Below are 21,270 nucleotides of genomic sequence, written 5' to 3' on the forward strand. Positions count from 1 at the left end.
ATATATATAAACACGTATATGAACACAAATACATGTAATGGAGAACTACTATATGTCACAAGCACATATTAGGCACCAATGTGTGCCAGACTTCCCCCACACCTCCATCTCTGTTCCCACTGCCCCTGCCTAGGTCAAGTTCTCATCAACTCTCACCTGGGTGAGCTACTACAATGGTTTCTTCATTGTGCTTCACCCTTCTGTTCTTTTCCCAATCTATTCCCATCCCCACACTTCTCCTAGTGCTAATCAAAGCACTGCATTGTGAAACCTCCTATGCTAATATTACGTATCCATTAAAAATTGTGTTTAAGATATCTTTAGTGACATGCTGAAATGTCAGTCAATTGAAGTTATTGAGCAAAGATCTACAATGCCTATAGTAGAATGCATTACACTAGGTGCAGAGGACATAATCTTGAATGAAATAGGCTCCTGCCCCCATGGAGTTTATATTCAAATAGTAATCTTGAACTAAGTAATAAAGAAAAGCAGGGTCTTTATATAAAAAAATAAGAGACAGCACTAGAAGAATTTTGGATTGGTTTTACAGGAAGATGGCCATCTATGGGCTTTACTTTCAGGCAATAGAAGCCTTGATTCAAAGTGATGATGGAAGTTTGAGGAGTCCACGTGCATTTAGGAAAGTCCATATTAACACGCTACAGATAACCCTTAGAACAATATAGGACCTTACCTTCAGCTCAATAGCTAATTCGTTGGCAAAGCTCTAGGACTCAGTTTATGTGTGTTGAGTAAGTTAATTTTTATAACTATATTTTCATCATTCAAGATAATTTTTTAACCCCAACTTGATCCATAGTCTTGGTATTAATGCTATTGAGAATTTTTAGTAAGCTTCTAATTAATTCAATAAATATTCCCCTGGCCACCTGATTACCTCTCCAACCTCATCACTCTCTGTTTTCCTTTCCCACCCTGTGCTTCAGCTGGCTGAAGTACTTTCAATCCCAAGTTTTGTGTGGCTTCCTCATCTCCAGGCCCTCGCACATGCTGATTTCCACGCCTAGAGCACTTGTCTGCCAACTTTTGTCTCCCTTTGTCTGGACAATTTGCACTAATCTTTAGATCTAAGCTTAGATGAACGTTCTTTCCTCAAGGAAGCATTTATGGACCCCTCAGGATAATAGGCACTTAATGGTGAAGGTTTGCTGGAAAAATGAAGTATTTTTTTTTTTAGCATACCAGCCCTTCTTTTTTTTGGAAAAGCAAGGCTTGCTTTACAATTCTTCCAAGTGAAATTTAGAGGGTCCGGCTGTTTCTCTTAAAACATTACCATTCTACACATTTCCCTATATGCTCCAGGTAACCATAAAAAGTGATGGTCGGGGGTGGGGGAACAAAGTGATAAGAGTCCTAGTCTTATCATTCAATTTTATTCCCTTTGTGATGATTCTGTGTGCAAAAGCGTAATAAGAAAAACAAACCTGATTACCACTGATCAGACATTTCCAATTACACAAGCAAATTAAGGTTCAATTACTACTGTACTTCTTAATGCAATTAAGGTAATACGTGTTCAGTGTATATTATGGAATACTGTAAGACACAGACATTATGTTTGAATACCTCCTCATTATACTTGTTTAATTCATTCAAGAACGAAGCGTCTTCTGACTCGGATACACCTACACCCACCATTAAAGGGCTGCCGGCCGGGCCTATGCCGATGGTCACTCCAAATGAGTCAGACTTGTCTTTTTTAACTTTAGAAAGAAGGTCATTTGCATTATCATAAAACTCTGAGGAGATTCCAGTATCTGCCAGGGCCTGAAAAAAAAAATGAATAGATGTTAGCTTTGTGCACCTAGAGCCATTTCTCAGTTCATATTTAATACTTAAATCTTTGCTTTGTAAAATATCTAAAATTTTAGATTATGGTAGATAATTCTTTTATAAGGCAATCCAGTCATTAGACTGATACTTATTAAAATATAGAAAACACAGCATTGTTAGTGTTTAGTGGTACTGATAAAATACTTATTTACACACCACATGTGCTTGCACACACACACACGCATGCGCGCACACACACACATATACGGACGCAGATGATTCTGATCAAATGCTATATTGCTCTGAGTGTGGATTTCTTTCTGGCTGGCTTATCCTTCAAGGAGAGAAGGCTGGCTGCTTGTCTTTGCAATAGTGAGATACAGAAAGCCACATCTGGGCAGGAGCCTGGGAGGAAAGAAGCAAAGGAAACCTGCAGATTTGGATTGTCTCAGGTAGTGTATACAGGATTTCATTTCTCTGCTGACTTGAACTGAGGCATGGTCTTGGCCTTGTTTGAGCCAATGAAGTAAGCCTTCTGAGCCTGTGAATAGTTTGCTTTGCAACCATGAGAGCATGTGTTGAAATGGAGCCTCCATTACCTTGAGTCCCTGAGTGTCTGTGATGGTCAGTTTCCTTTCTACCTTTCTACCTTAGGGTGGACAAGTAGCATAAGCAAGGTGTTGTTGCTTCAGCTGCTGAGATCTGAGAATTCTTTGTGCCCAAAGCACTTAGTCCGTCTTGCCTGATACATAGGCCCAAGACCTTCCTTGAGCCTATGTCTTCCACCTTAGTTTACCATTGGCCTGATAGAGAGTAGAGGTTGGAGTGGGGTTGGGGAAGCAAACTTCTTAAAAACAGGCCCTATAAGCTTGGCCTTATTTTCTGTCAGTATTTTGTTCAGAATCCTAGGATCCTACTATCTCTCTCTAGAAAGTGTATAATCTATCTCCTCTTCTAAATGTTGTGGACTTAGTTCAGACAGATCTAGGTTTGGGTCTTGTCTCTGCCACCAACTACGGTAGAGTTTGATCCTGACACTTTAACCCTTTGTGTTTCTTTTTCTTAATGTCTAAAATGAGGCAATGATAATATCTGTCCTATTGTGTTGTGAGGATTAAATGGGAGAATTTGTGTGAAAGTAGAAGATCTGACACATGTTAAGCATTCTATGATGTTTGCTGTGTGGATGTTTCACCCAAAGGATGACAGGTAAGAAAATTAATGGCCATGAATAGACTCTTGCCTGATCATGAGCTCCAAGTGACCAAGAGACCACCAAATCGTAGAGATGGAAAGAGTCTTAGTGATCATCAGCAATTTGCAAGCATTTTTGTACAGAAGAACCCTTGCTTCGCACAAAATCACATACAAAGAGCCAAGACATGAAAATGATCAGTGTGAGCTGCCATTGGTGAAACAAAAGCACAGGTCTCAGAATCCTGCTCGTCTACGCCCTGTCCTCCCCCACATTCTACAGATTAGAAAACTGGGCCCACGGAGGGCAGTGAGTTAGCTGCTAACAGTCTTGTATATAGTCTAACAGAGCCACAACTTGGAAATAGGTTGTCTGATTGGCAGCCCAGATAATAAAGCCTCAGATCTATTTTACTGATTTTGGAATGGAGCCAAGATTTAGCAGGTGGGTAGCCACATTTATGATCTGCCTCTCAGCTCCCTTCAACACTAAGCATGTGTGGGGATGGGTATGAAGGAGACTTCAGCCACCAGCAAACTTTATAGAGAACAAAAGCTTCCAGAGCAAGTCATCTCCACAAATAGGCCTCTGCCTCTCTGCCACCTACACCACAGTGGCCTCAGAGCCCCCCTGTTCAGACTTACTTCAAAGTGGTACTTCAGAAAGTTGTAGGGTTTCCGAAAGTATTTCTCATCATCTCCATAGTAGAGACGTTCACAGGTGGAGTCGTATCGAAGCTCCCTCCATTCCCCATTGTATACCGTCTCACACTGGCCCCCATAATAACTGGCATCGTACACACTCTGAGCATCTTCCTGGGTCAGGATATTGTACCTACATGGAACAAAGCAGCTTCTAAATAGCTAGTGGATGCTGGATTTTATACCTGGGTGATGGGATGATCTGTGTATTAAACCACCGTGGCACACGTTTACCTATGTGACAAACCTGCACATCCTGCACATGTACCCCTGAACTTAAAATAAAAGTTGGAAATTAAAAAGCAAAAGCACCTTTTAGGAGAGAGAATTAGAAAGGCAAGGTGGCATATAATGTCATCTTCTGAAAGATGTTGTAGCTGGTACAAGTAATAGTTTCTCAATCTATGTTCTGTGGAGCCCTGGGGTTCCTCCAAGAAGCTTATGGGCCACTTTAGGTAACACTTGGAGACTAAATGGGCTGGCCTGAGCCTTCAGTTTTCCTTTACCTAGATCATCTCGACAGTCCTATTTAGCATCTAGAATCATATTCCCACATGGGAAGCAGCCCTAAATATTTGTTGAATAAGTTAGAGAAGAAGATGTGCAATTATCATGAATCCAAGGGCAGCAGCCAGACAGTCTGGGCCCATTTCCCATCTCTGCCACATCTAGCTGTGTGACCTCAGGCATATTATTTAACCTCTCTGTGCCTCGGTTTAGGCCTTTGTAAAAAGCAGTTCTTAAATACTACTGCCCTCATAGAGTTAAATGGTTGAAACATGTAAAGAAATCATAATTGTGCTCAGCATACATTAAGGACTGAATAAAGGTTGCTGTTGTGGTAATTGTTTAATTTCCAGCTTTGCCACTTATTAGCTGTGTGACTTTGAACACAATCTAGAAGCTCTCTGCATTTTGTTTTCCTCATTTAAAGAATAGACATAATAATACCTACCTCTCATGGTTTTTGTGAAGCTGAGAGTATGAAACTAAAACAGCAGTAAAGTACCTATTAGGCATTCAACAAATTATGCTTACTTTTCCCTAGCCCAACACTCTTCCAGAAATATTTCTCTATACTTCCCTTTCTAGAGTATTTAAAAATCATCAGCCCAGGTTCCATGTTTTAGGATATGGATGGTTTTACCATATTCAGGTAAAATAATGTCAAGCAGGTGAAGTACAGCTATAATTTTCTAAAAAGGGAAAGTTAATGGAACAAAAACCGTTGAGTTGGCTAAGAGTTCTAAGACCTGACAATCAAAGCCTCTTATGTTACAGATAATGTAGTTATTGCTTGTTTTTTTGTCTCTCAAACTCCTATTTAACCTTAAGGAGCCAACTCAAATGTTGCCTTCTGTCGACAGCCTTCTCTGAATGCTCTGGAAAAACTGCTGTTTCCTCCCTGTGTTCCCAAGGGATGCAGTGACTACCTGTAGCACAGCGATAGTCATGATTGTTTATGGCCTCTGTGAAAAGGCACAAGGCAGGAAAGGAGCAGGGGATAAACTGCGAATAAAACCCACCTCAAAGGAATAAGTGGATAATTATAGTGCACCTGGCAGATTGTAGCAATTCAATGTATGTTAACTTCTTTTTTCTCTTTCTTTCTCATTCTCTTTCTTCATATTAGTGGAAGTGATGTAATAATAACTACAATAAATTGAACACATACTCTACTAGACGTTTAGCTTTCAACCTCATGACAACTTTGCAAATTCAGAAATTGAAGCTTAGAAAAATTAAATAACTTGTCTCTAGTCATAGCTGGATTTTTTTCCTAGATTTTGTTGATAGTAAAATCTGGGCTCCTTCCCTTTACTTCCCCTGAAGTTTCTATCTTCCTGACCATTGAACATGTTTCTGCCTGTAGCTTAGAAACAGCCTCTTAACAGACCGAACAAAACTCAAAGAAACAGTAATCCCTAAGAGTATACTATAACCTCTAAGCATAAAGCATATATATATTTGGAAAAGCTGGTTGTGAAAGCCCCAGTTAAAAGGGAAAGGTGTAGTCAAAGAAGTTCTACTTTTTGGAAATTTACTATGCAGAAATATCCACACGTGTACAAAACTGTGTGTACAAGAATGTTCATTGCAGCATTGTTTGTAAGAGGAAAATATGGGAAATAATCTAATTCTCTTTCAATAGGAAGTAGTCAAATAATTATATAATTATACTATAGGTGAGGAGTTGGAAATTTTTTTTAATAAAGGGCCAGATAGTAAATGCTTCAGGCTTTGCAGGTCACAGGGCTGTGTTGCAACTACTCAACTCTGTCATCGCAGGGTAAAAGCTGTATTTCAATAAAACTTTATTTGTAAGAATAGTCGGCTGAATTTGGCCTTCAGGCCATAGTTTGCTAACTATGTTATAGAAGAATATGCTGCTTATTAAAAAGAGATAGAAAATTTGGGGGAAAACTTAAAACTCTACTATTAAGTAAAAACATGAAAGTTGCAGACAATATGTATAGCATGATCACATTTATGTAAAATACACCTGTGTCTATAATGCCCAGTACACATAGGTATATTTTCTGTATAATGCATATTGCCAATGCAGTTTTTACATAATCTGGAAGTATCTTCACCAAACTGTTAACAGGGATCAGCTCTAGGGAGGGAAGGGAGAGACGGCTGTTGGATGGAGTGCAGGTAAGAGAAGATGGAAGAAAACTCTCAATTTTTATTTCAAACATGTATTACTTCTGTAACAATAAATAAAAATTTTAATCTGGGAAATGCTTAAATTAGAAAAAAATAAGAGCAAGAAAGGCCTTTGAGATCCGAGATAAACAGAAGAACCATCAAACATCAGTGGTTGGAGTGGAGCAGGACCATTTTACCAGTTTCAGTATTCAATGTGGGTGAAGCACACTGTTCAGAAAGTGTATTTGAGATGTTTCTAGTTAAATCACATGGGAGAAGATCCATGGTCTGCCAATAAGGAAGGGATTATTTTTCATTTCAACATGTCAATATTTCACACTTCTATTGTTTATTCTACAGTCACTTTTGAAATCAACAAGAATCCCCTTTTATTGATGTTACGGGCTGGATTATGACTCCCCAACATCCATGTGTTGAAATTCTAACTCCCAAAGCCTCAGAGTGTGAGTATATTTGGAGACAGAGTCCTTAGTGGGGTAATTAAGTTGCAGTGAGGTCATTATGGTGGGCTGTTATCCAATGTGAGTGGTGTTCTTATAGGAAGGGGAAATTAGGACACAGACATGTACGAGGGAAGAACATGTGCAGACACAGGAAGAAGGCAGCCATCAGCAAGCCAGGGAGAGAGGCCTCAGAAGAAACCACTCTGCTGACACTCTGACTTCAGACTTCTAGTCTCCACAATTGTGAGAAAGTAAATTTCTACTGTTTAAGCCACTCAGGATGTGGTGTTTTGTTATGGCAATCCCAGCAAACTAATACTGCTGGTATGACAGAAAACAGAATTTTCTCATCTTTTTATATGTGTATATCTACATGCACTTACAGAGTTCAATTCCATCAAGTATGTGGGCTCTGATCTCAGAGCAATTAACCATAATGAATGAGGGCGGCATTTCATGGAACCCCCACTTGTCCTTGAGTGGGCTGCAACAGGGCTAGGTCACTCTATGACAGTTACTACAACTCCTCATTTCCTTATCTGTAAAGATCCAGCTGATCATATTGATTTGTTTCAATTCAACCAATAGTCAGCGAGAGGCTATAGGACAAGCTCTGACACAGGGGCTGAGGAGATAAAAAAGCTGAGTCAGAAGCAATCTCTGCCCTCAAAGAGTTTATTTTCAAGTTAGGAGACAAGACCCTAGGCAAAGATAAGAGTGGCAGAGGACTAACAATACTAGAACGTCACTCTGAGCTAAGCCCTGTTCTGGTACTGGAGAAGCAGAGATGACAAGGAGCCCCTAGCCTGGGCAGATAGACACCCCAACAGACGTCCCCCGCCCTATTGGGTAAGAGCTGTGAGAATAAGACTTGCAGGAGGCTCTGGGAGCAATGGGAGGGGACTAAGTCAACCTAGGCAAAGTCAAGAGCAGAGGAGGGGGCTGTTACAAAGACTACCTAGGGGAGATGGTACCTCGGTGTACTAGTCTGCAGGGGCTGCCACAACAAAATACCATAGACCAGGTGCCCTACACAACAGAAATTTATTTTCTCATGGTTCTGGAGGCTAGGAGTCCAAGATCAAGGTGTTGTCAAGGTTGTTTTCTGCCGGAGGCTCTCTTCCTGTCTCAAAGACAGCCGCCTTTTCACTGTGTCCTCACATGGCTCATTCGCTATGCATGTGTGGAAAGAGAGAGATTGCTGGAATATCTTTCCCTTCTTATAAAGCCACCAGTCCTCTTGAATTAGGGTCCTACCCTATGACCTCATTTAACCTTAATTACCTCTCTAAAATCCTTATTTCCTAATTCAGTCACATTGGGAGTTAGAGCTTCAACACATAAATGTGGGGATAAGGGGAGACACAATTCAGTGCAGAACATTAGATAAGGGGTTACCCAGGTAGGAATTTGGGAAAGAATATTCCAGGAATATTGATTAAGGCTCAGAAGGAAAGAGTTTGATGCATTCAAGGAACTGAACCTGAACATAAGTTAAATGAAGAGAAGTTGGAATCCAAGCTGATTTCATCTCAACAGATAAAGAAACTGTGCCCTGAGAGGTTTAAGTAAGCAACGGGGAAGTGGGGGTTAAAGCCCCATCTGTCTTACCCTGAGCCCATTTTCTTTACACTGCGTCACACCATTAGCCCTGGTTATTGCAAGCATCTACAGTGCAAAGCAGATTGTGAACAGGGCTATTGGAAAGGCAAGGGCTTAAATCAGAGAAGAACTATCTTTCTGAGACATCAGGAAGGCTTCATGGAAGCTGTGGCTTCTTAAACGGGCCTTAGAAATGGCGTTGGGGTGAAGGGAGAGGAGCAGTAGGGTAGGTGTACTAAAAGAGAGGAGAACTCTCAGGCAGAGACATGGGGGGATATCATGGGCAGTGTCACATAGGCAGGACTGGACAAGCCATCTCTGGGGACAATGAGAGTAGCTCACAGCATGCACTCCAGAGGAACCCTCCAAAACGGCCCCCTTCTGTCCTCAAAACTAATGCTCACGATTAAAGACAAATCATTCCCTGCTCCTAAATAGCTAGCAGTCAGGGCCTCACCCCAAGGCTGCCTTCTGTGATCCTGGAATTGGTTCATACTGGCTACAGTCTTCGTCAATGGCCCTGACATCTTCACAGTCCTCCTCATCAGAGCCATCAAGGCAGTCTTGGTCCCCATTGCACAGGAGGTGGCGTTTCAGGCAGCGACCTGGAAAGGAGAGACTGTGGCTGCTCCCTGGGTTCCCCTCTCCCTCCCGACCCACACCCACAATCAGTAAGTCCTTTCTGCCTCAGAAATAAACCTCCCATCTGTCCCATGCTCTTTCTGTTCTCACTACCTCTGCCTTCCTTCCAGCCTCATGAGCTCCCGCCTGCAGCCACCCAGCTTGGGCATTGCCTGAGTTTCTCTCTCTCTAATTCTCCACATTGCAGCCCCCAGTAATCTTTCTAAAATGCCAGTCTGCCCATGTAATCCCCTTGCTCAGTATCCTCCAGTGGTTCTCCATTCCTCTTCTTCCAAATGCCATAGTCCGGACCCTATCTGCCCATCACCTACCTGCCCATCACCTACCTCTCTTCCCAAAGCCCTGATGCTGCAAACATTCTGGGCTGATTGGCAGTCTCTGATCCCCATGCTTTTGCATGTTCTTTCTCCTAGAAAGTTCCATTTTGTTTCCCAAGTCTCTACTCAACTACCATTTCGAAGCCCACCCAGACTGCCCAAAGCAGATTTGAGAACCTCCTCCTAGAAAAAGTCCCACTAGACCATGCACATGTATGTGCCCATGGCTATCACACAGTATTGCAATTAACTCCTTCTAGGTCTCTAGACTAGGCATACATCAAGGTAAGGTGCATTATTTTTTTCATGTCTATATTAGCAGCAGGTAGCATACTTCTTGTCACACAATATGTGGCCAATAATATTTGTTCAGTGAGTGGGTGAATGAATGAATTGTGTCTTTTTCTAAATGAATCAACCGATGTTCCTACAAAGTTGAATCAAAATTACTTGGGCTGCTGGCTTGGCTTAAAATGCAGATTCCTGGGACGCATCCCAAACCTACAGAATGGCAACCTCAAGAGGAAGTGCTCAGGAGTATGCATTTTAATAAGCTCCCTGGGGAAGTGTTCACATGTCACTTTTGACAGGCACAGCTGTTATCCTGCTGGAATGCTACTCACCTGTCTCCTTACACTGGAAATCCTGTCCACACTGTGCTTGCCTTACACAAGATGTAGAACTGGAGCAGCTGGCTTGATCCCAGATGTCACCACTGCAGATGGTTCCCCCAAACTTGTTTGGCTGCAAGAGGCTCCGGTATCGGTACTAAATCAGATTTTGAATAAGACACATTCTTGTCAATCAATCAATCAACCAAGACTTGTGCAGCCAGGTCTCAGCTCAACATAAGAAATAATTATCTAATGATTGAGAGCTGCCTGTGAAGCTGTCTTTTGAGGGATGAATGTGCATAAACAGTGGTGTATCACCAGAAGTGGCACAATCACCGATTGGAATGTTGAATAGGGCCTCCAAGCATGAAATGAAAGGCCTGGACAAGATATTTCTAGGGTCTTCCTACTTGCTAGGAAGAACCTCTGTTCCCTCTTCTTGAAGAAGTGAAATTCCTAATCTTTCAGTAACATTCTGCAAGTTGCTCGCTTCCCTGTCTACTAGCACTTGGCATATGAAGTTGCAATTGAGCATCCCCGTAGTTCTCCATCTCTCCCACCAGACTGTGAGCAATTTGCATATTGAGGGTAGAGAAGAGAGGACCATGTCTTATTTGGCTTCGTACACTTGGCACTTGATCTAAGGTCAGGTACTCAAGAGGCACGTTTAGAAGACATCTGTTGCTTTTTCTTTGCAACATTTCTTCTGGTCCTGGAATTCCCCTCTTTCTTTGGGGATATATCTCCTATAGTTCAGGTGGGAATGGACTCACTTCCTCAGTCACAGGGATGTGTGAGTATGAACCAGGCCTGGTTCACCAAAGCATCACATCTGCCTAGTTGTTGTAATCATTGCATCGGGGATTGGCACATGACTCAACCCCATCCAATCAAGTTCTCTCTGGGGATTTTCTTTTACAAAGAGACAGCTTCTTTTTCCTGGAATTGTTGGAAACTGTGGACATCAAGTTGTAGATGCCTTGCCTATTATGCAGAAAGCACCCATCCAAGAGATAGAGAGAGAAAGAAAGCTCTGAAGACATCATCTGAGTCCCTGGGTCCACCTTGCCTGCATATAAATAGACACTTGACAGAAGGAAGGAATTAAAATGCATGCCAATCTTGGGACTTTAGAGTTTCATAATCATGCTTTCTATATAGTGTACAGTGTCAGGCACTAGTGTAGAAGAAGGAAGCTGAAAACTAGGATATTCAGAGAAACATGAGGTACTATTCCTGCCTTCAAGAAGCTTAGAGTCTAGTTGAGAACATAAAATGTGTAATAATACAAAATATGCAGCGCAGATAGCAACCACACAGTGGCCGATAAGGAAACGTGCAGCCCTGTATTTCCTGGTGCCTCTCTCCCTGGCTCAGCCCATGGGCCCTTCCTTTAAGAAGGTTAGTATGTAGGTAAGAACGCAATGATTTGAGCAGCAAGAGAAGTGGGTTTCCTATCTCAATCAATTTCTTACTTGCTGTGTGAAGTATCAGGGTCTGGTACTTTGTGGCTCAGTTTCTAAATCTGTGCAATGAGGTGGGTGAGCTAAACGACTTTCCTAATTATAATGACTAATATCCTTTCACCTGTGTCCTGCAGTTGATAGAGCATGGACATGAGGATTAGATGGACTTGGGTTCAGGGCCCAGATTTTCTTACCAACTGCCCATGAGCAAGCCACTTCCCTTTTCTGAGCTTCTGTCTTCCAGTGTGTGAAATGGGTGTAAGGGCACTTTCCCTTGAAAGGACTGTGTGAGCTCTGAGTAAGACAATGTGTAAAGAAGCCCCCAGCCCTAATTCTGGTATATTATTGGTGCTCAATAAGCAGAGGTGGTTTTCACATTTTTACTGTTATATGTGCAGTCTTTCCAGGTGATTCCATGGATGAGTTGTAGAGCAGTGCAGCTCACTTCTCTTCTTACCCACCTCTGTCTCCTTAGCTGCTCATTAGCAAAATGGCAAAGGTAGCAAGGAGAGGTGAAGATCAAACCTGTCCATAGGTCTGTTCTGCCTTTCAGTTAGTAACAGCAGTAAGAGATTTGTAAACTCTGTGGGAAGAGACTGTAATTAATGACCAGCTGGAGAACATCAGTATATTTTAATTTCCCACACACACTCTTGCCCCTCAGCACAGCAAATAAAGGAGTGATCAGCATAGAAACGTAGAGCCAATTTTCTTTCTTTCTTTTTTTTTCCTCTCTTTATGTCAGTTTATTTCTAGATGTGCCTTCCAAGAACACTGGTTTATCTGTTACTTCCTCTGTTCCGAAGTGTTTAGTCATTCCCACTCTTTGGAGTGTAACTGCTATCCACATTAAATACATTTCTATAATTTCCTTACATGAAACTATGACTTCAGCCAAATATATCTTGTTCATTGTTCCTAAACATACTATGTTTATTTCTGGCTGTAGACTCTTGTTCATGGTTTTTCTTCTTAGAATGACTTCTCATCTCACTTTCAAATTTTTCCTTCCTTTAAAATATAGCTTAAAGCCTGTTTTCCACCATGAGGTCTTTTAAGACTGTTCACCCTTTTTCCCACAATTCTTACCCCAAAGGTTTGACTTTCTTGTAAACTCATATAGATCTTATTGTCTCCATTTTCTACTTGAAACTTAAGATATATTATCTTAAATATGTTTCCTATATTTTTCCTTTATCATCAACTAATGTTATATGTTATTTGAAGGAAAGCGTCTCAGACTTTTTAACATGGCCAGCACTGAGTAGATATCCAGTCAATGTCATAATGAGAATGGAATATCTAACAAGGACATTATGCATGGTATAGTGCTCTCCAACTCAGACAACTATTTGCCATTACATGACACCTATTTTGATTACGGCTGTTTATTATGAATATGTTGTGCTTATAATTCCACTTCATTGAGAATGAGGTTGGGAGTGAATTGTAAAGGTATTTATCCAAGGTCCAAAGAAAGAAAATATTGCTGCTTGGAATATTGCAGTTAGGTCATTCTAAACTACATTTTTGCTTCTTTGACAAAAGGGCAAATTTGAGCCTGAAAATTGGTGCCAGGATACCTTAGCATATCTGTTGTACATGTTATGGGGTGAGGAGTTCACAGTTAAATGAGCAACAGGGATCTGGTACATGCCACTGTTCTGCAGTGCTTTCACGGTGACTTATAGGAACAGATTTAATATAGTTTAGTAACGGCTTGAGCTTCTCCAAACAAATAACACATAATGTTACTCAAAATCAGACACAGTAGGTACTTGCTTCTGAGTACTCCTTCTTTGAATTAGCAGCCAATTTTCTTTCTTACTCTAAAAATTATATTTGACCCAGCCATCCCATTACTGGGTATATACCCAAAGGACTATAAATCATGCTGCTATAAAGACACATGCACACGTATGTTTATTGCGGCATATTCACAATAGCAAAGAGTTGGAACCAACCCAAATGTCCAACAACAATAGACTGGATTAAGAAAATGTGGCACATATACACCATGGAATACTATGCAGCCATAAAAAATGATGAGTTCGTGTCCTTTGTAGGGACATGGATGAAACTGGAAAACATCATTCTCAGTAAACTATCGCACGACAAAAAACCAAATACTGCATGTTCTCACTCGTAGGTGGGAATTGAACAATGAGAACTCATGGACACAGGAAGGGGAACATCACACTCTGGGGACTGTTGTGGGGTGGGGGGAGGGGGGAGGGACAGCATTAGGAGATATACCTAATGCTAAATGACGAGTTAATGGGTGCAGGAAATCAACATGGCACATGGATACATATGTAACAAACCTGCACATTGTGCACATGTACCCTAAAACCTAAAGTATAATTAAAAAAAAAATTATATTCAATTTTTAAAACCTGTACCTACCAACTTGATAATGGTGATGGTGGCTACCATGTATCGAGTGCCTACTCTTGGCCAAACACTTTACATTCCTGATCTTACTTAATCTTCACAAGTTTATGAAGTTAAATATACCATGGGAATCCCATTTTGAGCTGAGTTAGAATTCCAGCTCTGCCACTTACTGTATATGCATCACTGGGTCAACTACTTAACATCTCTGATCCTGTTTTCTCATTTTAAAATGAAATATATCTGAGAACATTGCAAAGATTCATCATAATACATGTAAAGAAATCATCACTTTGCCTGGTTTCTGATATACACTCAATAATAGTAGTTATCAATGTCATCATCATTCTTATATCCAGCTGTTGGGCTACTTCAAAACGAACAGAAGTGACCACTTATTTCATTCATTACTCTCCAGGATGTTTCAGCGGGAGGCAGTAGTGTGGAGTGGTCAGCCACAGAAGCTTTTTGGAGTCAGACTGACCAAGTTTTAAATCAAGGCTCTGTCTTTTTCTTAATGGGTGACCTAAACAAAGTGGATGATGATGTCTGTCATTTACAGTTGGCTGTGAAAGTCAAACAAGATAATTTTTTAAGGCATTTGCACAATTGTCTGGTACATACAAATTATTTAATAAATGGTGACTATTGCCATTGTCATCCTTCCTATAGTATCTGTACTGGGAATCATGGTGCAAGCCATAAGATTCATTCCCATTGATTCCCTATTTTCTAGGTTGCTATCAAATAATGGAGATATTTGTGTGGCAGGAAGGTTGGTGCCAATATTCCCTTTGGGACTTCTCCGTGCTATTGCCTGTGGTTGGGATCATTAAGACATAATTTTCTTTTCTAACTGGTAGATAATGTTGCCTTCCAGAAACGTACATCTTTGTTTGGATGATTTTGAGAAGACGAAACATATTAATAAAAAAAACTAGGGTGGTCTTTCACCTAATTAACAGAATTAATCATTTTAAGGATTACTTTAAAAACACACGTGTTTTTGAGTCACTAAGGAAATAATTCTATTCTGATTTAAACTGCAAGTCATTGTCTTGTGCTGCTGCTGTCTAAACTGAAATAAATAAGAAAAATTTAATTTAGGATATATAACAGGTTGAATAATGGCCACACAAAGATATCAAGTCCTAATTTATGGAACCTGTAAACGTTACCTTATTTGGAAAGCTGGCCTTTGTAGACATTATTGAAGTTTCTGAGATGAGGATATTACCCTGGATTGTCTGGATAGCACTAAGTGTCCTCACAGTGTCTTTGTAAGAAGAAGGCAGAGAGAGATTACAGGCAGATACACAGAGGAGAAGATGCACAGATGAGGCAGCAACGTGATCAGGGAGGCAGAGACTGCAGTGATCCAGCCACAAGGTAAGGATTGTCAACGCCACCAAAAGCTGGAAGAGGCAAATATTAGATTGCTGCAAAAGTAATTGCAGTTTTTGCTGTTACTCGATATGCCAAAACTGCAATTACTTTTGCAACAACCTGGTAACAGAGTCCCTTCCAGCACCTCTCAGAGGGAGCATGGCTCTGCTGATACCTTGATTTCAGACTTCTGGCCTCCAGAACTGTAAGAGAATACATTTCTGTTGTTTTAAGCCACCAAGTTTGTGGGAATTTGTTCCATTGGACTCAAGAAACTAATACAGGATGTCAGAGCAAAATGAGCACGTAGGGATCAGACACATGTAAACAGGAACAGTCTAAGATTCTTCAGCACTTCTCAGAGATGAGAGAGGCAGAATAACAAATTTCAGGCTTTGATGTTGAATGAACTAGGTCAAAATTGTGTGTGTTTCTGCCACTTACTAGCTATGCAATTTTCAATAACTCATCAGGAACATTCACAGAGCACCTCTCTAACTGAGTGGTGGGTCTGGAGGCAGGATGACCATTCGCAAGCCCTGCAAGAACTCAGGTGAAAGAAAAGCAGGGATTAATTCAAGGCAATGGGACTGAGAATGAAGATGAAGGCACAGATGATTATTAAAAAACAGCTGATATTCCACAAATTAAAACTGTAATGAGATACCACCTTACTCCTGAAAGAATGGCCATAATTAAAAAATCAAAAAATAATAGATGTTGACATGGATGTGGTGAAAAGGGAACTGTTTTACACTGCTGGTGGCAATGTAAACTAGTACAACCATTATGGAAAACAGTGTGGAGATTTCTTAAATAACTAGAAGTAGAACTACCATTCAAGCTAGTAATCTCACTACTGGGTATCTACCTAAAGGAAAAAAAAAAGTCATTATATACAAAAGAGACTGTAATACATGTTTATAGCAGCACAATTCACAATTGCAAAAATATGGAAACAACCTAAATGCCCATCAACCAACGAGTGGATAAAGAAAATGTGGTACATATTCACCGTGGAATACTACTCAACCGTAAAATGGAATGAAATTAATGGCCTTTGCAGCAACTTGGATGGACATGGAGGCCATTATTGTAAGTGAAGTAACTCAGGAATTGAAAACCAAGTATCGTATCTTCTCGCTTATAAGTGGAGCTAAGCTATGAGGATGCAAAAGCATAGGAATAATATAATGAACTTTGGGGACTCTGGTGGAAGGGTGGGGAGAGTGAGGGAATAAAAGACTACACACTGGGTACAGTATACACTGCTCAGGTGATGGGTGCACCAAAATCTCAGAAATCACCACGAAAGAACTTAACCGTGTAATCAAAACCTACATTTCCCAAAAGCTATTTAAATAAAAATGAAAAAATAAAAGAAGGAAAACATCTTGAATTCCTTAAACATGTATTCTGAGCCAGATGCATGAGAAGGGTTTTGTGTGCATTACTCATATATTGCTCACAATCATTCTAGAAAGTATGTACTCTTATACTCCAATTTATACATAATGAAACTGAGGCACAGAGATGATTAAAAATATTCCCAAAGTAACAATGCAGATAAGAGGCAAAGCCGGATCTAAACTGCAGAACTGAATCTTAACACTCAAACTTGGCAGTAATGTGCTAATAGACAAGGTTCAGGCAGTGAGTGGTATGCCGAGTGGGGAAGGGAGCATCTGATACAGGCATGTGTGTCTGAAGGAAATTTTAAAACAATAATAAAACAGACTAGAAGTTACACTGTGTTTTATTATGTATTTATTTATTTATGAGACAGAGTCTGGCTGTGTCACCTAAGCTGGAGTGCAGTGGCACAATCTAAGCTCACAGCAGGCTCAAACCCCTGGGCTCAAGTGATCCTCCTGCCTCAGCCTCCTGAGTAGCTGGGACTATGGGTGTGCACTGCCATGCCCAGCTAATTTTTTGTGTGTGTGTATTTTTTGTAGAGACCAAGTCTTGCTATGTTGCCCAGGCTGGTCTTGAACTCCTGGGCTCAAGTAATCCTTCTGCCTCAGCCTCCCAAAGTGCTGGGATTACAGGTGTGAGCCCTCACACCTGGCTGACTATGTTTTATTATTACTGTGAGCCAGGGATTCTGAACAAAGTCAGAATTTTAATACTCCCTCTGCCTGAGTGGAGGGCTCTCAACATCCCTCTTCCTTTCATATGTCAATGGTACTAGGGATCATTTTGAACTATTCAAAGTCATTTAGATAGGCAAAGTAGACACACCTCTCTTCATTGGGTGTGTTGGTCTTTTCAATATATGAAAGTGGAATTCTCAAGAACACACTCTGCGACGTCCCTTGGATTATCTCATCTCCTCATGGGCAGCTTGGTATTTTGTTTCTAAGCTATTACTTCCTCCAGAAGACCCTCACTAGTGGGCAATAGATTTACCATGACTCAGAGAGAAACAAAGGTGCCCATGCACAGATAGCGACTTTTCTGCCTATGAGCCATAACATATATCTTTTGCAGCCTCACTCAACACTACCTTACAAACAAAATCAGGAGACACGGAAACAAGTTTCACTGTCCATGTACAATCAATTTCAAACAACAATTTCTAGACCCAATTTCTCCCCAGGCCCCTACACATAGTGGACTGCTTAATCTCCATTTGAATTCCTAATACACATATGAAATATAAAATGCCCCAAAACCGGTTGTAAGTGTCTTACCTTTTTGTCCTGGCATGGAAAGCAATCTGTCCACTCTGACCAGTTGCTCAGCTGGCAGGTAACTGCTGAGGGTGTAGCTGCCCGTTTTACTCTCCTAAAGAAAGGAAAGATCCCTGCATCAATTTTGAGATGCAAAATTTAAGCAAATGAGAAAGCTGTGCACATTTTCCTTCCAGTAAAACATGGTTTGGAAGAAATGAGGAATGAACATTTATTGTACTCCTACTTTATGTAGAAATGCCAACAGAAATGAAAGAGTGTATGGTGCTAGAGGATTTATATAAATTATCCCTTTAACACTATATCAGTCCCCCATGCATCAAATTATTATAATTTTAGAGAGAAGAATATTAAAGAGGGCTAACAATTTTTGAAGAGCCAAAGTAGCAGAAAGCTCAGTGGTTAAGAATGTGGAGTCTGGGGTAAGAGGATTGGGTTTGAGTCTTAACCACTTGCTGACTGAAAACTTGAGTAAATTACTTAATATCTCTGAAGTAGAGCTTTCCTATCTATAAAACTAAATTAAAAACATTACCTAAAAGGGTTATTGAAAGTGCATTGAAATGCTTATGAAAGGTTTACTACAAGATGATTTTCATTATTACATGCTAGGACAATATGTGGATTATCTCATTTAATCCCTATGACAATCCTTGGAGATAAATATTATTAGATCTATTTTATGTACAGTGTAAGAAAGCTGGGATTCCTAAAAGCTAAGTAGCCCTGAAGTCATAGCCCAGGAATGACAGAGGCAAAATTGGAACTAGTTGGTTTGGTGGCAAAACCCATTTCCTGCTCCTCATCATGCTACTGCCTCATTTTATGAATCAGCCAACAGACATGAGAGAGTGTATCTCCAAGCCCACGATCCTTCTCTTACCCTATACTTCCCCCTCACCAATTAAAAAGCCTACTCAGGGAAAGAGGGACAAGCCACAAGCTTGCCTGGCTTCCACATTAGCCTCTTCCCATAGCACCACTGCTACAACTTCAAAGCCAGGTTGGCCCACTGGGAAAGTGGGAACATTGTTAACACTAGAGTTACCACAGCGTCTGAGAGCCAGGCAGCCACTGCTGTGATGAATGGCATGATTATAACCCTAGTGTAGGAACAGAAAGTGTTGCAAATCTCATGCTAATTATGTAATGAATTTGATGAATAATGACACCTAAGTTGAAACTCGGCACAAGGAGCCATGGAATAGTTCAGCCAATTTTGTCTATCTTTAACTCTGGTTCTCAAACCTTTGGTCTCAGGATACCTTTACATTTCAGCAAATTACTAAAGACTCCAAAGAGCTGGCAAGTGGGCTAGATCTACCAATATTCACAGAATTCAAAATTAAAACTGAGAAATTTAAAAAATATTTATTAACTTATTTAAAATTACAAATAACAAACATATTACATGTTACCATAAATGTACATTTTTGCAAATCCCTTTAACGTCTGGTTTAGTAGAAAGTAGCTGGAATCTTATTTCTGCTTCTTCATCCAATCTGTTGCTATATGTTGATTTGGTTGAAATCTATGAAGAAAACTCAGCCTCACATGGTTATGTAGTTGAAAAGGGGAGGAGGGTTTTAACAGCCTTTTCCAATAACTGTGGATGTTCTCCTTTGGTATTACATGAAAACTTGACGAGTGGCAATTTCTTACATGGTAGTGGCATGTGGAACCTGAAAGCATATCAGTGAGTTTTTTGCTCTCTGTCACATTAAAATCCATTGGTCTTTACACTTTGAATGGATCTTGTGCCCATATACAATTTTTATGACATCAGGCATTTGAAATTTGGAAAATAATGGTTCACTGAGTATGTGCCTTACAAATATTAATGCATTTCACTGTATAATATCTAAACATCAAACCTGTTAATATCACCAGTGATCTCGTCAAGTTCATGGTAGTGGATATGTTTCCCCAAATTTTAATTTTCTCATAGAAGCTCAAATCTTGTCATTAGTAACAAGTAATTTTATTTGTTTTCCTTGAAATGATAGGGTCTCTGCATTTTTGTATACAATGCATGCCAAATATCTAAGCCCAAATAACCATAGTTTGGTAGGTTTTTCATCAAGAAAAAATGGTGTTCCAGGAAAAAAAGTGGTCTTATTGACTGATGTTTATGTCCCCCCAATATTTATATGTTGAAACCTAATCCCCAATCTGATGGTATTAGGAAGTGGGGCTTTTGGGAGGTGACTAGGTCATGAGGGTGAAGCCCTCATGAATGGAATTAGTGCCCTCATTAAAGGGATCACAGGGACCTCCCACATCCCTTCCACCACGTGAGGACACAGCTAGAAGACGATCACCTGTTAACCAAAGAGGTAGGCCCTCACCAGACACTGAATCTGCCAGTGCCTTGATCTTGGACTTCCCAGCCTCCAGAACTGTGAAGAATAAATGCTTGCTGCTTAAACCATCCAGTCTATGGTAATTTGTTATAGTAGTCCAAGTAGTAAGACAAGTGGCTACCTTAACTTACAGCTCAAATAATTGCTTTTCCTCAAGACAACCATCATACTCAGCGTATTCTCAGTGATTTCTTTATGCATTCTTCCCATTTTTGTTACATAGAATATTTAAGTCACATCTATTCAAGGATTGAGGTTTAATTAAATTAACAATTCTTACTGCTTCTAGAAGGAATTTCTTAAGTAAAACTTAAAACTTAGGAATTTTGTTTGTTTGTTTGTTTTTTCCTATGAGTTTAGTGCCACTGCCTTGATTTTGACCAAGGCCCTAGCAGTTTTATCTGCTGGTGCCTCTGTACCATCAGTGCAACAGTAAACACAGTAAAAGGGGAAAATAATGTCTTACCAATATTATGAGAACTGTTTCGAACTTACAGATCCCCTGAGAAGATATTGGGGACTTTCTGGGGTCTGCAGAACACACTTTGAGAAACTCTAATTTGTAACATGGTGCTAGCAGGCACAAGCCCTCTCATCCCTTCAAAGAAAACCTCATTGCCCAGCTCACAATCTTCCCCCTACATCAATTCCTGTCATCATGCTGGGAGACTCATCATCCTTATAAACGAGTCATCCAACTTTCTGGTTGCTCAGTTGCTCCTCTTCCTTATCTGTAATTATCTTCTCTTTTGAACCCTCTCACTCTCTAAAACAACTCCTCCTCCAAGTCATTCATTCATGAATCACCTGTGAATAGTTACTTGGGGGCTCCATAGCCTCTCGTTCTTCTATCTTATATGCTTAAGGGGATTCCCACTGCACATTTGCTTGAACCTCATTGGGATCTCCATTATCTCGACATCTAAGCTTCCTCCCTTTCCATAAGACCCCCTCTTCTCTTTATTTACCTTTATAACCAGTTTT

The 21,270-nt window shown here is 40.4% G+C and overlaps 1 protein-coding gene across 1 annotated transcript in view; it reads right to left on the reverse strand.

Annotated features, from left to right (window-relative positions):
• Nucleotides 1-21,270, reverse strand: part of C8A (complement C8 alpha chain) — a 64,257-nt gene that overhangs the window by 33,342 nt on the left and 9,645 nt on the right. Inside the window, exons 2-6 of the mRNA XM_032136749.1 lie at nucleotides 17,924-18,017; nucleotides 9,994-10,138; nucleotides 8,869-9,016; nucleotides 3,637-3,826; nucleotides 1,591-1,791 (exon numbers count right to left, since the gene is read on the reverse strand). Coding sequence (XP_031992640.1) covers nucleotides 1,591-1,791; nucleotides 3,637-3,826; nucleotides 8,869-9,016; nucleotides 9,994-10,138; nucleotides 17,924-18,017 — 778 coding nt within the window. The remainder of the gene's footprint in view (nucleotides 1-1,590; nucleotides 1,792-3,636; nucleotides 3,827-8,868; nucleotides 9,017-9,993; nucleotides 10,139-17,923; nucleotides 18,018-21,270) is intronic.

The sequence above is a fragment of the Hylobates moloch genome, unplaced genomic scaffold (assembly GCF_009828535.3).
Source record: "Hylobates moloch isolate HMO894 unplaced genomic scaffold, HMol_V3 SCAFFOLD_18, whole genome shotgun sequence".
NCBI lineage: Eukaryota > Metazoa > Chordata > Mammalia > Primates > Hylobatidae > Hylobates > Hylobates moloch.